At 44.7% G+C, this 17,702-nt stretch overlaps 1 protein-coding gene across 6 annotated transcripts; it reads left to right on the top strand.

The window, feature by feature from the left end:
- The first annotated feature begins 74 nt into the window (after positions 1-74).
- LOC124008082 (cyclin-T2-like) lies at positions 75-16,705 on the top strand. Of its 6 annotated transcripts, none has more exons than XM_046319011.1 (9): positions 79-454; positions 1,113-1,194; positions 4,443-4,571; positions 4,673-4,733; positions 5,551-5,613; positions 5,811-5,856; positions 7,343-7,506; positions 13,860-13,930; positions 14,101-16,705. In XM_046319011.1, exons 1-9 carry the CDS (start codon positions 297-299, stop codon positions 15,214-15,216), a joined length of 1,890 nt encoding a protein of 629 aa, XP_046174967.1. In that variant the 5' UTR covers positions 79-296; the 3' UTR covers positions 15,217-16,705. The 6 variants fall into 6 exon arrangements, 5 of the variants coding, with proteins under 5 accessions (XP_046174967.1, XP_046174966.1, XP_046174969.1 ...); XM_046319010.1 differs by having other exon boundaries at positions 13,860-13,954; XR_006834050.1 differs by lacking the exons at positions 13,860-13,930; positions 14,101-16,705 and having other exon boundaries at positions 75-454; positions 5,811-6,225; positions 7,343-7,479.
- The last annotated feature ends 997 nt before the right edge of the window (positions 16,706-17,702 follow it).

Here is a 17,702-nt window from a genome sequence, read left to right as displayed (position 1 = left end):
GTGGAGCCGCAATATAATCTACACGCGCGGGGTACTATGGGATACTGGGTGTCTTCTTTTTTCTTTACACGACTTTGAGCCTGCAAGTTTGGACAGAATGGACCTATTATCATATCCACGATTCTCCACACTTTGTGAGAGATTTTTTTAAATTTGCTGTATTGAAAGTTAAAATAGTGCTAATTTGCTGAGAAATTGGTTTTACTAGGCCTAGGAGAGTAGCCAACACGCATGCGCGTTTTGTTTCCTACGCTCCCTACCCCCTCGAGCCACCAGGGGCTAGTCGTTGGAGCGCAATGGCGGTGCACCGGGGACCTTCTTCGAAATGGCTCTTTTCCCGGGAGCAACTAGAAACAACGCCGTCCCGCCGCAGTGGAGTCGAATCTGATAGGGAACTTTCTTACCGACAGCAAGCCGCCAACCTAATTCAGGATATGGGCCAGAGACTCAACGTGTATCCTTCCTGAAAATGAGTCTTTCAGCCCGCTATGTGGCAGCTAGGCTAACTAGCTACCAAAATGGTTGTGCCGTTTGTTAGCTTGGTACCTAGTAGCTAGCTAGCTAGCTTTCTTTGCAAGTAACTGAAACACAGCTAAATGTGTCAATTTAAAAATACAGGTTGAATGTTTTACTTCGACTAACGTTATGTCTTGGTCGGATTACAAAATAGGATACTTAACGCAGTAACCGTAACCTTTGGGGTTGTTACGCTAGCTAGTTCTTCAGCTAACTTGATAGCTACCATGCTAACCTCGTTCTGTTATGTGATCAGCTAACGGTAGCTATTATTTTGGCCTGCTAGACGTTCGCCTTAGCAGCTCTTATCGTCTACTGGATGTACGAGTAACTATTAGTTAACCATTTTTATGAACATATATAATATGGTTTGTTATCTCGCGGGGTAGTTAGTTGTGACATCTGTGTCTCATTATTGGAGTAACGTTAGTGAACCTGAGCTAACTAGCTGAGATGGGAACAAAGCTAGGTGGATTGTCACCCAACTACCGGTAAATGACATCAGCCAGCTATGATGTTAGAATAGTTTATGCATTGATTGCAGTATTACTGTTGTTTCCGCATATCACTTAGAATACCTTAACCCTTGCATTCAGCTCTCAACTCATCATCAACACTGCAATCGTTTACATGCATAGATTTTATATGATTCACTCTTTCACTAAGTTTCATAGGAATGTAAGTAATCACCATCTCAATTGTAACGTTCATTTTTTTCATTTTCTGACTCGCTATCTAGCCTCTTCCTATATCTCTTTGTGCTGTCTTGCCAACTCTTATAGTCATTGTGCTTGGTGTGACAATGACTTGCAGCACAAACAGATCTGGGACAAGGCTAACTTCTATCTACAAGGGAGATCTGATGGATTTTCTTGTCGTCTTGGGCAGTGTACCTGGTTATTTGGAAATAGCCAGTTAAGTGCTCTCTAACGTTTAAACTATTTAATATAAGCTTATCTATACATTTGTAGCTACTTTTTAAGTGAATACCTGCAGTCAACTTGTACGTTTGAGTCATTTAGCAGATGCTCTTATCCAGAGCGACTTACAGTAAGTAGTAAGCGCACACATTTTCATACTGGTCCCCTATGAGAATCGAACCCACAACCCTGGCGTTGTAAGCTCCATGTTCTACCAGCTGAGCCACATTGTACTACCTACACTAGTTCCCTACCATAGTTTCCCCAGAACAGTTGAGCTAGTCACATGTTTTGTAAATAGCAAAACTGTGGAAAGTGGGAGCAGGTGAATACAACTGTGTATTGACAGAGGTCGTGTTTTATGTTGAAAGTCAAGTGTGTTTTTCCTCGGTAGAGTGATCGGGGATGTTTTAGTTTTTCTTCACAGAAAATACAACACATTCGGCGGAAAATAAGCATAATTTTCATCTGATGATGACAGAATCGCAATGCTATTTGGCTGGCAGCCACACAAGTAGGCTAAATGAGCTTTCAATTTTAAAAAGCAATGTTTTTTTTTTGCGAAAACAATGCATGGCCATCATATTTCTGTTTTATCATAGAAAGAATGGAGCCAGTTAATCTGGTGTTTTACCAGAGAGAAGTAAGCTGGCTACATAGAGAATAGTGTCGTAGAAAAGTAACTACACATCAGTCAGAGAGCTGTCTGCTGATAATGTGTGAATTCTCATCAATCAAATCACATTTTATTGGTCACATATTTAGCAGATATGTTATTGCGGGTGTAGTGAAATGCTTGTGTTCCTAGCTCAAACGCAGTAGTATCTAACAATTCACAACAATACACACATGTAAAATTATGGAATTAAGAAATATATAAATATTAGGACGAGCACTGTCGTAGTGGTATTTGAGGTGTCAAAACCTTTGGATGAGTTATCTGTACAGCTGCCACTGCAGCTTGATCGGGGGGCCTGTTGCCCGGACCTCTGGCAGTCTATAGAGGTACCACAGGGTTAAATTCTCGGGCCGACTCTTCACTGTATACATCAATGATGTCGCTCTTGCTGCTGGTGATTTTCTGATCCACCTCTAAGCAGATGACACCATTCTGTATACTTTTGGTCCTTGTTTGGACACTTTGTTAATTAACCCCCAGCCAAGCTTCATTGCCATACAACTCTCCTTCCGTGGCTTCCAACTGCTCTTAAATGCAAGTAAAACTAAATGCATGCTCTTCAACCGATCACTGCTTGCACCTGCCCGCCCATCCAGCATCACTACTCTGGACAGTTATGACTTAGAATATGTGGACAACTTCAAATATTTAGGTGTCTGTTTAGACTGTAAACTCTCTTTCCAGACTCACATTAAGCATCTCCAATCCAAAATTAAATCTAGAAGCGGCTTCCTATTTCGCAACAAAGCTTCCTTCACTCATGCTGCCAAACACCCTCGTAAAACTGACCATCATACCGATCCTCGACTTCGGTGATGTCATTTATAAAATATCCTCCAAGACTGCATCCAATTTGTTGAGTAGAGTTTATCACAGTGCCATCCGTTTTGTCACCAAAGCCCCTTTATACTACCCACCACTGCGACCTGTACGCTCTCGTTGGCTGGCCCTCGCTTCATACTCGTCACCAACCCCACTGGCTCCAGGTCATCTACAAGTCTCTGCTAGGTAAAGCCCCGCCTTATCTCTGCTCACTGATCACCATAGCAGCACCCGCCTGTAGCATGCTCTCCAGTAGGTATATCTCACTGGTCACCCCCAAAGCCAATTCCTCTTTGGCCGCCTTTCCTTCCAGTTCTCTGCTGCCAATGACTGGAACGAACTGCAAAAAATCATTGAAGCTGGAGACTCATATCTCCCTCACTAGCTTTAAGCACCAGCTGTCAGAGCAGATCACTGCACCTGTACATAGCCCATCTGTACATAGCCCATCTGTACATAGCCCATCTGTACATAGCCCATCTGTAAATAGCCCATCTGTAAATAGCCCATCCAACTACCTCATCCCCACACTTTTATTTATTTATCTTTCTCCTTTCCACCCCAGTATCTCTACTTGCACATTCATCTTCTGCACATCTACCATTCCAGTGTTTAATTGCTATATTGTAATTACTTCACCACCATGGCTTATTCTTTGCCTTACATCCCTTATCTTACCTCACTTGCACTCACTGTATATTATTTATTTTGTTCTACTGTATTATTGACTATGTTTAGTTTATTCCAGGTTTAACTCTGTTGTTGTATCTGTCGAACTGCTTTGCTTTATCTTGGCCAGGTTGCAGTTGTAAATGAGAACTTGTTCTCAACTAGCCACTGGATGTCATAAGGTGAATGCACCAATTTGTAAGTCGCTCTGGATAAGAGCGTCTGCTAAATGACTTAAATGTAAATGTAGCCTACCTGGTGAAATAAAAAAACAATTCCTTGTGTTTTTCCTCTCCGTTCTGGGCCCGTCTGCTTCTCCCCTATCTTCTCAGAGCAGGCAGGCCCGTTGGCCTAGCGACTCCAGACTCCACACATACACAGCGTGTACACATGCTGCTCCACAACCAGTATTGTTCAGTTGCACAATGTCTCCAACGTTCCCTTGTAAATGTACAAACTCACCAAAAATGACTTTACTTTTTATTTGATTTTTTTATACCTTTTATTTAACTAGGCAAGTCAGTTAAGAACAAAGTCTTATTTACTATGACGGCCTAGGAACGGTTGGTTAACTGCCTTGTTCAGGGGCAGAATGACAGATTTTTATCTTGTCAGCTCGGGGTTTGAACTTGCAACCTTTCGGTTACTAGTCCACCACTCTAACCACCAGTGCTCATTATGTTATCATTCTGGTAATAGACTTCCAAAAGGCATTTTCACCCAGTTTTATGGCGCACCCTTGTGCATTAAGCCTGTAATACTGTAAATCCTGGGATGAGTGAAGGACGATATGAAAACCTGGATACCGCCCAACCTTAATGTCTTTATTTCTACAGATCATCTCCCAAACAACCTTGTTCTTGGCTGCGAAGGTGGAGGAACAACCTAGGAAGCTTGAACATGTCATCAAAGTGGCCCACGCCTGCGTCAACCCCCAGGATGCACCACTAGACACCAAGAGTAATGTAAGTGAGGCCTCTGTACCTGGGTGTTGTGATGTGGATCTCTTGTCATGGTGATACTGAGAGAGAGACACATTACAAATATGAAATCTGTTGAACTTTAGGCATACCATCAGCAAGCTCAGGAGCTGGTGATACTAGAAACGATAGTACTGCAGACGCTAGGTAAGGATCTGTCTATAGATGGATGATACATGGAAACTTCATGGGCTGCATCCCAAAGGGCACCCTATGCTTTACACACAGTAAAATGATTTTATTGTACAAGGGCACTACCCCAGTGGGCCCTGGTCTAAAGTAGTGCGCTATCCTAGTGGGCCCTGGTCTAAAGTAGTGCACTACCCCAGTGGGCCCTGGTCTAAAGTAGTGCACTACCCCAGTGGGCCCTGGTCTAAAGTAGTGCACTACCCCAGTGGGCCCTGGTCTAAAGTAGTGCACTACCCCAGTGGGCCCTGGTCTAAAGTAGTGCACTACCCCAGTGGGCCCTGGTCTAAAGTAGTGCACTACCCCAGTGGGCCCTGGTCTAAAGTAGTGCACTACCCTAGTGGGCCCTGGTCTAAAGTAGTGCACTACCCCAGTGGGCCCTGGTCTAAAGTAGTGCACTACCCTAGTGGGCCCTGGTCTAAAGTAGTGCACTACCCTAGTGGGCCCTGGTCTAAAGTAGTGCACTACCCTAGTGGGCCCTGGTCTAAAGTAGTGCACTACCCCAGTGGGCCCTGGTCTAAAGTAGTTCACTACCCCAGTGGGCCCTGGTCTAAAGTAGTGCACTACCCCAGTGGGCCCTGGTCTAAAGTAGTGCACTACCCTAGTGGGCCCTGGTCTAAAGTAGTGCACTACCCTAGTGGGCCCTGGTCTAAAGTAGTGCACTATAAAGGGAATGGGGTGCCATTTGGGACGTAGTCGTGGTACTTTTGGTTAATTTGCATCTGGATGGCCAGTGGGCTTTAGAATGTCTAATCATGTTCCATTCCATTGTTTTCAGGTTTTGAAATAACAATTGAACATCCTCACACTGATGTTGTGAGATGTTCCCAGCTAGTGCGAGGTACAGCCTTCTTCCTGTGTCTTTTCATCTTATCACCTTCTCTCATCTTTGACACACACACCCTGACACACGTATACTTTTATTAAACCTCTCCTGTATGTAGTAACCAGTTCCAATAATGTTTTCATTTGATTTCATTCCAGTGCTTGTCTGAGATTCCGAGCTAACCTTTGACCCCTCTCTTCCGTCTATTACAGCAAGCAAGGATTTGGCACAGACTTCCTATTTCATGGCTACCAACAGGTTGTTATCCTGACCCCGCCCCCCCACTATGTTGCACTGTGATGGCACACTATAGCTTCCTGTACTGGCAGGTCCCCCTTCCTGTGTCCAACGCCCTCTTTGCGCCAGGCAGGTTTCTGGTAAACCCCTAGGGGCGGTACCGGACAGCCAGGCTGCAGCAGTGCGGTGTATTGTACAAGGGCTCAGTGTTGGCACATAGGGGTTGAATGCACAATGTGAACGTGTTGGTGGTGCTGTAGACTGTCCTCACTGACCGTTTGGTTGCTACAGAGTGCATATGTCTCCTCCTTCCTAAAACACAATTGGTAGCCTGAATATAGCTTGCCACTAAAGATCAGTGAAAAGATGTAAACTATAGCATCTGTCCCGGTAAGTATTAATAACGTTTTGTTTTTTTCTTGATTTTTTCTTGATTTATGTTCTGACGTAGGACCCATCACTTCCTTCAGGGTGACAAATAGAAGCTAATATATACAAGGGTAACAAGCAAATTGATAATTGACACACCTAATACTCCAGTAGTAAAATGATCATCCATAATTCTCTCTAATATATGAATGACTTGTATGCTATAGGTATCCTCTTCTTTACCTTAGTAGAATATAAACATTACAGTTCATTATTTTCCTAAATGTAATTTTAGTAACTGTACTTGCCCTGACTTAGATGAATAATTTTGCTATCCTATCAACAGCAGTATTCAATGTCTGGACAGAGGGCAACAAATGTTAGGTTTATTACACAGTCAAAAGGATACTTCCATAATTAATGTATTGCCCAGATTTTTGCAATGCAAGACGATTGAACCATTTTGAAAAGAGACATTTTAAAAAGAAAGTTGGCAAAGGTATGAGTGAGATGGCATAACTTGACAGGCTGGACTGGAACACAGCAGGTGGATGGTGGACATCAATTATCTCTAGGAAACGAGCTTGATCCCGATAAAATACTCAGTACTCTCAAAGAACAAGTTTACCGTCTAGGTTGTCCTCAATGTATCAGTTTTCTAAGGTAAGATTCTGTATGAAATGGTAAGAGAAACAGCCACGATCATCCATCATAGAAAACCACCGTGGTACGTGCCTCTGCCACTCACTCTCTCAACAGTCTGGAATATGAAGGCAGTATTATAATATGGACTGTATGCATGCAGATCAGCTGTACTCTGAGCTTTATTATAGACCAGAGACATGGCTCTAGTCTGGAGACACCATAGAGATGTTCAAACCTCTCCTCGTGGACCCCCGGCCCTTCCACAACTAGCACACCTGATTCAACTAATCGTCAAGACCTTGATTAGGTGAATCTGTGCTCTAGTTCAGGGCTGTAACAGAATTGTGAAACGTCTGGGATTTCCCGGGGAAATGTTTGAAAACCACTTCCTTTTGGGTCTTCAGCCATGTCCCAGGGCTAGTGCTAATGTCCTGTATTCCAACCCCAGAACTGTAGCTAACGGGTGTCTCCTCTGTGCTCTTCCCTCCGACAGCCTCCACCTCACCACGTTCTGCCTGCAGCACAAGCCCACAGTCATCGCCTGCGTCTGCATCCACCTGGCCTGTAAATGGTCCAACTGGGAGATCCCGGTCTCCACTGATGGGAAACACTGGTGGGAGTATCTGGACCGCACCGTCACGCTCACGCTGCTGGACGGTCAGAAACATATGTGTTCTTCTTTTCATTTTAAGGACAGTGGAATGGATCCCCACCCTCAGGATTCTATAATGGAGGGGAAATTGGGAACACTGGATTGAAGGTGTTGAACCCAAGACCCTCAGGATTCTATAATGGATTCCACCCTCTGTTTAGTATTTCTTGTTCATTCCGACTGAGAGTTGTCTGTCTGACGTAGAGCTGAACCATCACTTCCTTCAGGGTTCTAATAGTTGTCTGTCTGACGTAGAGCTGAACCATCACTTCCTTCAGGGTTCTAATAGTTGTCTCTGTGTCTGACGTAGAGCTGAACCATCACTTCCTTCAGGGTTCTAATAGTTGTCTCTGTGTCTGACGTAGAGCTGACCCATCACTTCCTTCAGGGTTCTAATAGTTGTCTCTGTGTCTGACGTAGAGCTGACCCATCACTTCCTTCAGGGTTCTAATAGTTGTCTCTGTGTCTGACTAATCACTTCCTTCAGGGTTCTAATAGTTGTCTCTGTGTCTGACGTAGAGCTGACCCATCACTTCCTTCAGGGTTCTAATAGTTGTCTCTGTGTCTGACGTAGAGCTGACCCATCACTTCCTTCAGGGTTCTAATAGTTGTCTCTGTGTCTGACGTAGAGCTGACCCATCACTTCCTTCAGGGTTCTAATAGTTGTCTCTGTGTCTGATGTAGAGCTGACCCATCACTTCCTTCAGGGTTCTAATAGTTGTCTCTGTGTCTGACGTAGAGCTGACCCATCACTTCCTTCAGGGTTCTAATAGTTGTCTCTGTGTCTGACGTAGAGCTGACCCATCACTTCCTTCAGGGTTCTAATAGTTGTCTCTGTGTCTGACGTAGAGCTGACCCATCACTTCCTTCAGGGTTCTAATAGTTGTCTCTGTGTCTGACGTAGAGCTGACCCATCACTTCCTTCAGGGTTCTAATAGTTGTCTGTCTGACATAGAGCTGAACCATCACTTCCTTCAGGGTTCTAATAGTTGTCTCTGTGTCTGACGTAGAGCTGAACCATCACTTCCTTCAGGGTTCTAATAGTTGTCTCTGTGTCTGACGTAGAGCTGACCCATCACTTCCTTCAGGGTTCTAATAGTTGTCTCTGTGTCTGACGTAGAGCTGACCCATCACTTCCTTCAGGGTTCTAATAGTTGTCTCTGTGTCTGACGGGTTCTAATAGTTGTCTCTGTGTCTGAGCTGACCCATCACTTCCTTCAGGGTTCTAATAGTTGTCTCTGTGTCTGACGTAGAGCTGACCCATCACTTCCTTCAGGGTTCTAATAGTTGTCTCTGTGTCTGATGTAGAGCTGACCCATCACTTCCTTCAGGGTTCTAATAGTTGTCTGTCTGACGTAGAGCTGACCCATCACTTCCTTCAGGGTTCTAATAGTTCTAATAGTTGTCTCTGTGTCTGACGTAGAGCTGACCCATCACTTCCTTCAGGGTTCTAATAGTTGTCTCTGTGTCTGACGTAGAGCTGACCCATCACTTCCTTCAGGGTTCTAATAGTTGTCTCTCTGACGTAGAGCTGACCCATCACTTCCTTCAGGGTTCTAATAGTTGTCTCTGTGTCTGACGTAGAGCTGACCCATCACTTCCTTCAGGGTTCTAATAGTTGTCTCTGTGTCTGACTTGACCCATCACTTCCTTCAGGGTTCTAATAGTTGTCTCTGTGTCTGACGTAGAGCTGAACCATCACTTCCTTCAGGGTTCTAATAGTTGTCTCTGTGTCTGACGTAGAGCCATCACTTCCTTCAGGGTTCTAATAGTTGTCTCTGTGTCTGACGTGTGAGAGCTGACCCATCACTTCCTTCAGGGTTCTAATAGTTGTCTCTGTGTCTGACGTAGAGCTGACCCATCACTTCCTTCAGGGTTCTAATAGTTGTCTCTGTGTCTGACGTAGAGCTGACCCATCACTTCCTTCAGGGTTCTAATAGTTGTCTCTGTGTCTGACGTAGTTCACTTCCTTCAGGGTTCTAATAGTTGTCTCTGTGTCTGACGTAGAGCTGACCCATCACTTCCTTCAGGGTTCTAATAGTTGTCTCTGTGTCTGATGTAGAGCTGAACCCCATCACTTCCTTCAGGGTTCTAATAGTTGTCTCTGTGTCTGATGTCAGAGCTGAACCATCACTTCCTTCAGGGTTCTAATAGTTGTCTCTGTGTCTGACGTAGAGCTGACCCATCACTTCCTTCAGGGTTCTAATAGTTGTCTCTGTGTCTGATGTAGAGCTGACCCATCACTTCCTTCAGGGTTCTAATAGTTGTCTCTGTGTCTGAGCTGACCCATCACTTCCTTCAGGGTTCTTAGTTGTCTCTGTGTCTGAGGGGTTCTAATAGTTGTCTTCACTTCCTTCAGGGTTCTAATAGTTGTCTCTGTGTCTGATGTAGAGCTGACCCATCACTTCCTTCAGGGTTCTAATAGTTGTCTCTGTGTCCCATCACTTCCTTCAGGGTTCTAATAGTTGTCTCTGTGTCTGAGAGCTGACCCATCACTTCCTTCAGGGTTCTAATAGTTGTCTCTGTGTCTGACGTAGAGCTGACCCATCACTTCCTTCAGGGTTCTAATAGTTGTCTCTGTGTCTGACGTAGAGCTGACCCATCACTTCCTTCAGGGTTCTAATAGTTGTCTCTGTGTCTGACGTAGAGCCCATCACTTCCTTCAGGGTTCTAATAGTTGTCTCTGTGTCTGATGTAAGCTGAGTTCCTTCAGGGTTCTAATAGTTGTCTCTGTGTCTGATGTAGAGCTGACCCATCACTTCCTTCAGGGTTCTAATAGTTGTCTCTGTGTCTGACGTCCCATCACTTCCTTCAGGGTTCTAATAGTTGTCTCTGTGTCTGACGTAGAGCTGACCCATCACTTCCTTCAGGGTTCTAATAGTTGTCTCTGTGTCTGACGTAGAGCTGACCCATCACTTCCTTCAGGGTTCTAATAGTTGTTCTAATAGTTGTCTGTGTCTGATGTAGAGCTTCCTTCAGAATAGTTGTCCCATCACTTCTTTCAGGGTTCTAATAGTTGCTCTGTGTCTGACGTAGAGCTGACCCATCACTTCCTTCAGGGTTCTAATAGTTGTCTCTGTGTCTGACGTAGAGCTGACCCATCACTTCCTTCAGGGTTCTAATAGTTGTCTCTGTGTGTCTGATCACTTCCTTCAGGGTTCTAATAGTTGTCTTTGTGTCTGATGTAGAGCTGACCCATCACTTCCTTCAGGGTTCTAATAGTTGTCTCTGTGTCTGACCATCACTTCCTTCAGGGTTCTAATAGTTGTCTTGTGTCTGATGTAGAGCTGACCCATCACTTCCTTCAGGGTTCTAATAGTTGTCTTTGTGTCTGATGTAGAGCTGAACCATCACTTCCTTCAGGGTTCTAATAGTTGTCTTTGTGTCTGATGTAGAGCTGAACCATCACTTCCTTCAGGGTTCTAATAGTTGTCTTTGTGTCTGATGTAGAGCTGACCCATCACTTCCTTCAGGGTTCTAATAGTTGTCTCTGTCTGACGTAGAGCTGACCCATCACTTCCTTCAGGGTTCTAATAGTTGTCTCTGTGTCTGACGTAGAGCTGACCCATCACTTCCTTCAGGGTTCTAATAGTTGTCTCTGTGTCTGACCTGATCACTTCCTTCAGGGTTCTAATAATAGTTCACTTCCTTCAGGGTTCTAATAGTTGTCTCTGTGTCTGACGTGAGCTGACCCATCACTTCCTTCAGGGTTCTAATAGTTGTCTGTGTCTGACGTAGAGCTGAACCATCACTTCCTTCAGGGTTCTAATAGTTGTCTCTGTGTCTGACGTAGAGCTGACCCATCACTTCCTTCAGGGTTCTAATAGTTGTCTCTGTGTCTGATGTACCCATCACTTCCTTCAGCTGAGTTGTCCTCACTTCCTTCAGGGTTCTAATAGTTGTCTCTGTGTCTGATGTAGAGCTGAACCATCACTTCCTTCAGGGTTCTAATAGTTGTCTCTGTGTCTGATGACCCATCACTTCCTTCAGAATAGTTGTCCCATCACTTCCTTCAGGGTTCTAATAGTTGTCTTTGTGTCTGATGTAGAGCTGACCCATCACTTCCTTCAGGGTTCTAATAGTTGTCTTCCTGACCCATCACTTCCTTCAGGGTTCTAATAGTTGTCTTTGTGTCTGATGAGCTGACCCATCACTTCCTTCAGGGTTCTAATAGCTGAAGAGCCATCACTTCCTTCAGGGTTCTAATAGTTGTCTCTGTGTCTGACGTAGAGCTGACCCATCACTTCCTTCAGGGTTCTAATAGTTGTCTCTGTGTCTGAGCTGACCCATTCACTTCCTTCAGGGTTCTAATAGTTGTCTCTGTGTCTGACGTAGAGCTGACCCATCACTTCCTTCAGGGTTCTAATAGTTGTCTCTGTGTCTGACGTAGAGCTGACCCATCACTTCCTTCAGGGTTCTAATAGTTGTCTCTGTGTCTGAATAGTTGTCTTTGTGTCTGATGTAGAGCTGACCCATCACTTCCTTCAGGGTTCTAATAGTTGTCTCTGTGTCTGACGTAGAGCTGACCCATCACTTCCTTCAGGGTTCTAATAGTTGTCTCTGTGTCTGACGTAGAGCTGACCCATCACTTCCTTCAGGGTTCTAATAGTTGTCTCTGTGTCTGACGTAGAGCTGACCCATCACTTCCTTCAGGGTTCTAATAGTTGTCTCTGTGTCTGACGTAGAGCTGACCCATCACTTCCTTCAGGGTTCTAATAGTTGTCTCTGTGTCTGATGTAGAGCTGACCCATCACTTCCTTCAGGGTTCTAATAGTTGTCTCTGTGTCTGACGTAGAGCTGACCCATCACTTCCTTCAGGGTTCTAATAGTTGTCTCTGTGTCTGACGTAGAGCTGACCCATCACTTCTTTCAGGGTTCTAATAGTTGTCTCTGTGTCTGACGTAGAGCTGAACCATCACTTCCTTCAGGGTTCTAATAGTTGAATTTGTGTCTGATCACTTCCTTCAGTTCTAATAGTTGTCTCTGTGTCTGACGTAGAGCTGACCCATCACTTCCTTCAGTTCTAATAGTTGTCTGTAGAGCTGACCCATCACTTCCTTCAGGGTTCTAATAGTTGTCTCTGTGTCTGACGTAGAGCTGAACCATCACTTCCTTCAGGGTTCTAATAGTTGTCTTGTGTCTGATGTAGAGCTGACCCATCACTTCCTTCAGGGTTCTAATAGTTGTCTCTTGTGTCTGATGTTCTAGTTGTCTTTGTGTCTGAGCTGACCCATCACTTCCTTCAGGGTTCTAATAGTTGTCTTTGTGTCTGATGTAGAGCTGAACCATCACTTCCTTCAGGGTTCTAATAGTTGTCTTTGTCTGATGTAGAGCTGAACCATCACTTCCTTCAGGGTTCTAATAGTTGTCTTTGTGTCTGATGTAGAGCTGAACCATCACTTCCTTCAGGGTTCTAATAGTTGTCTTTGTGTCTGATTGAGCTGAACCATCACTTCCTTCAGGGTTCTAATAGTTGTCTTTGTGTCTGATGTAGAGCTGAACCATCACTTCCTTCAGGGTTCTAATAGTTGTCTTTGTGTCTGATGTAGAGCTGAACCATCACTTCCTTCAGGGTTCTAATAGTTGTCTTTTGTGTCCGATGATGTAGAGCTGAACCCATCACTTCCTTCAGGGTTCTAATAGTTGTCTTTGTGTCCGATGTAGAGCTGAACCATCACTTCCTTCTAATAGTTGTCTTTGTTCTAATGAACCATCACTTGTCTTTGTGTCTGATGTAGAGCTGAACCATCACTTCCTTCAGGGTTCTAATAGTTGTCTTTGTGTCTGATGTAGAGCTGACCCATCACTTCCTTCAGGGTTCTAATAGTTGTCTCTGTGTCTGACGTAGAGCTGACCCATCACTTCCTTCAGGGTTCTAATAGTTGTCTCTGTGTCTGATTCCTTCAGGGTTCTAGAGCTGACCCATCACTTCCTTCAGGGTTCTAATAGTTGTCTCTGTGTCTGATGTGTCTGAGCTGACCCATCACTTCCTTCAGGGTTCTAATAGTTGTCTCTGTGTCTGATGTAGAGCTGACCCATCACTTCTTTCAGGGTTCTAATAGTTGTCTCTGTGTCTGACGTAGAGCTGACCCATCACTTCTTTCAGGGTTCTAATAGTTGTCTCTGTGTCTGACGTAGAGCTGAACCATCACTTCCTTCAGGGTTCTAATAGTTGAATTTGTGTCTGATGTAGAGCTGACCCATCACTTCCTTCAGGGTTCTAATAGTTGTCTTTGTGTCTGATGTAGAGCTGACCCATCACTTCCTTCAGGGTTCTAATAGTTGTCTTTGTGTCTGATGTAGAGCTGAACCATCACTTCCTTCAGGGTTCTAATAGTTTTCTTTGTGTCTGATGTAGAGCTGACCAATGAATTCCTGCAGATTCTGGAGAAGACGCCCAGCAGGCTGAAAAGGATACGTAACTGGAGGGTAGGTTCTGCTCTCACAACTGGTGTAAGTGTTTCAGCATTTAGCCCTAGTAGCTACTACTTCACTGTTTCATCAGATTGGTTTTCTGAATGATATTGACTGACATTTGGGTGTGGAATTGTTTGGTGTTGCCCTTTTTTAAACTGAATTTCACCACATCGCTATTCCAGGCCACACAAGCTGCCAAGAAGCCCAAGATGGACAGTCAAACGGGCGACACCTCCTTCCAAGGGACCTCCTCATTGGACGGCATTACCGGTGTGGCCGGCAGCAACTCATTCTTCTCTTCGTCTCTGTCAGACTCTGGGGAGATGGCTTCACTAGACGACATGTCTATCCCGTTCCCTCCCTACCAGGCCCTGTCTGGGGACCACGCTGAGCTGCTGGGGCTGGACCAGGGCCTTGCCTTTCTTCCTCAAGCCATCCCTTCAAAGTACCCATCAGGCAAACACGAACACAAAACGGCCAGTGCAGGCAAGCACCCACAGGCCCTACCCAATAACCCCTCGCCCTTCACCCGCCCCCCACAGAAACTCTCCCTGGATAAGTACAGAGAGAAACAGGCAGCAGACCTGCAGACCATGCAGAACGGTGTCCGAGAGGAGCAGAGCGGTGTGGACATGTACCAGTCCCCCGCCCTCCCTCACCACCAGTCCCATAAAAGACGCTCCCAGCCTGGGCAGGGTGTCTCCCAGCACGGGGACAGCAGGAGGGACAAGGCCAGCTCTAAAAAGACACGAGGTCTCCCACCACAGGCCTCGGCGGTTGAGAACGGCGTTGCGGCCAGCAACGAGGAGCTAAAGATGAGAATCAAAGTATCAGCTGAGAGGGACCAGGGCGGCCATGTTGGTGTCCCACAGGGCAAAGAGAAGTACAAAGACCACTCTGGCCCCAGCAGACACCCCAAGCACGGCCACTCGCACCCCTATTCCCTCAGTGGGAACGGCCGAGGGGCCATCGACCCCGCCCTGGCACTCAGAGTCCTCGGGGGCCATGGTAGCGACCTAGGGGGCTCCAGTTCCTCCTCCAGGAAACGGGCCAACCCTGATGTCAGTAGTCATAACAACCACCACCACTCTGCTAAGAGCAGCAGGAGTTCCAAAGGGGCCGGAGGCTCCTCCCACTACTCTTCGGACGGTGGTGGTGGTCCGAGGACTGTGGAGAGACACCACGGTGGCCCGGAGGGGTCAAATGGAGTGCTGGGGTCTAACGGCCAACACACCGACTACAAAGACACTTTTGACATGCTGGACTCTCTGCTAAGTGCCCAGGGAATGAACCTGTAAATTCAGACAGTTAGTCGTTTAGCCTGGGTGCAGGCTGTTTGGCTCTCTTGCCAACTCCGTCCAAATATGTTTGGCTTGACATTTGAGTTGGCAAGACTGGACAAACAAATCTGGATAGTAGGCTTGGCAGGAGTTGTTGGATAGAGATAAAATAATTCTGGAAAAAAAAGTTTTTTTATGGTTTAAAAACAAGTAAAACATGATTTTATAACTTTGAAGTTATGTGAAAGTAACTTCGTCACCCACCCAGTAAGTCAGTCCTGTCCACACACGGTAATAATTACTGATGCTTTAAGGATCTTCAGAAATGTCCACAACATGATATATACACAGTGCTGTAATGCTACTTGTCTGCTTGCTAAAAACCCCCGGGAGCCACGTTCACTGGTTCTGTGATTGACAAAATTCCAGATTTTAATTCTGTTCTTTTAAAGAGAGATAAAGAGAAGTCTGTGTTTTTATGAGTTATTAGTTATTAATGATGTGCATGTTTCAATCACATAAGGGAAGATAGCAGCCTGGTGGTGGTTCAGTGTCCACGTAAATGCCTGTACGTTTTTGTATGTTAAGAAACAACCTTATTCCTTGAAATACTCAGGTCTTGAATCTTTTTTTGATATAAAGAAGGAAATAAATCTTCCTCTCTTGGCGTAATACCTGTATCTGTAGAGATGTATAACTTCTGTCCTGTTGGTTGAAGGCTGCAGAAGTACAGCATCTATCTTACCGTAGAGGCTGTTTCAGTGTGCTTGTCTTCTAATGGGAGGACACGCAATCCAACTCATCACACATGGCTAGTCAGAGGACATACAAAGGCCCTTTCCCAGATCAACACCTCATAGACCCTATGTGTGTATCCAAAATGGCACCCTATTCCCTATTGTAGGGCACTACTTTTTGACCAGGGCCCGCAAAGTTCCCAGCTGGGAAAAACACTGGGTCCTGATCAAAAGTAGTGTACTACATAGGGTATAGTGTGCCGTTTTGAGAGAGACACCCTTTATGCGCTTGTGGGATCTCAAGTGCTTAGGGTCTAGGGGTCGATTGGGGACTGGACCGTATGCTGTCTACTGTCCAACTAAGTGGATGCCAAAGGCTGTGCCTCTAAAACGTACGGCAGATTATTCTAGAGCTATAAAAGAAGTTGACGTTATATCTGCTGTGAAGTGCATTTAAAAAGATCTCGGCGTATTTACAACAAGCCTTGTGATTGTAACAAGTCGTCAACAAGTTGCTATTCTTCAATATTGATAAATGTCTAATTAACCAACCGCCATCCTATGAAAAGATCTCTAGAGGTGATTGTATATAGGACTGCAGTTCTGAGTTATAACTAGCTAGTCGGTTGACTTGTTACACCCTCAGACCACACATTCTATTCTGCCATAACAGTGTATTAGGAGGTCCTAAAGTGGACACTATTGAACAAATCCTTAATATGTGTACTGGGAACCCAAATAAACGTAAAACTGTCGTTTTTACACACAAACACATGGTCTTGTGTATTTTATAATGGTTATATGTGCTACCACATACATCCACTGGGTGGTGCTGTTCAATCATTGATTGGTTGTCATCACTTGGTCTGGCAAAAAGACCATGGAGCAGTTATTGGGCTTGCGTTTGCAGCCCAATTCTAATATTTTGGTGCTAATTAGGTCTTTTGACCAATCAGATCTTTTGAAAGATTAAAATATATCGGGGCTCCCGAGTGGCGCAGCGGTATACGGCACTCACTACAGTCCCTGTTTCACATCCGGCCGTGATTCCATTATCCAATATTTTATTATGCGACTAATGTGACTGATCTAATGCAAATGGAACATTTGTCGGTAAACAAAATACCCTAGACAAGGTGAAATCTATTTTTTTCGGTATTATGCGAGAAATGTCGGTGGAAACGATTTTATGCGCAAATATTGGTATAGTAACTATCATATCGAAGTATGACGTACTTCTCGTCGGAAAGCATGCAGTTATGCTACAGATGAAGTTCACAGATGGTGAAAGAGCAAGGTGATGAGCTTGATGCTCCTTTCCAATTAGTATCGAGATTCTTTATTCTGATGACATGATAGAATAATCTCTCTGTTGTCCACAAAATGAGAACTTGTTCTCAACTAGCCTACCTGGTTAAATAAAGGTGAAATATAAAAAATATAAAAATAATCTGACCATGTAGGTAGTGTATCTGTGAGCTGTTGACTGCCAGTACCAGAGTGGGTACACTCGCTATATAACGCACTTTTTTTTGTGTGAGAAATAATCAGTATTGTTAAATGTGATGACATCCATTTAACTTGTATTTTTTATTCGGTACATGCGAATATAACAGCAAAACTTAATTTTATGTGCACTTCGTCATCACGCACATACTTTTATAGGCGACAAGTCAATTCGACGGAAACATCACTGGTTAGGAAATGCGCATATTGTTTTAATGCCGTTTTTAAAAAACATACGCATGAAGATTTCTCGCCAATCGA

Source organism: Oncorhynchus gorbuscha, linkage group LG21 (assembly GCF_021184085.1).
Source record: "Oncorhynchus gorbuscha isolate QuinsamMale2020 ecotype Even-year linkage group LG21, OgorEven_v1.0, whole genome shotgun sequence".
NCBI classification, from domain to species: domain Eukaryota; kingdom Metazoa; phylum Chordata; class Actinopteri; order Salmoniformes; family Salmonidae; genus Oncorhynchus; species Oncorhynchus gorbuscha.
The sequence above is the reverse complement of the archived record's forward strand: the minus strand, read 5'-3'. Positions and strand labels throughout refer to the sequence as shown.

Excerpts from the sequence above, each read along its gene's own strand:
- LOC124008082 (XM_046319010.1), top strand. The coding sequence starts at position 297 with ATGGCGGTGCACCGGGGACCTTCTTCGAAATGGCTCTTTTCCCGGGAG. Across the intron at positions 5,614-5,810 it reads ATGTTCCCAGCTAGTGCGAG|CAAGCAAGGATTTGGCACAG; the intron begins GTACAGCCTTCT and ends CGTCTATTACAG. Across the intron at positions 13,955-14,100 it reads GTTCTGCTCTCACAACTGGT|GCCACACAAGCTGCCAAGAA; the intron begins GTAAGTGTTTCA and ends TCGCTATTCCAG.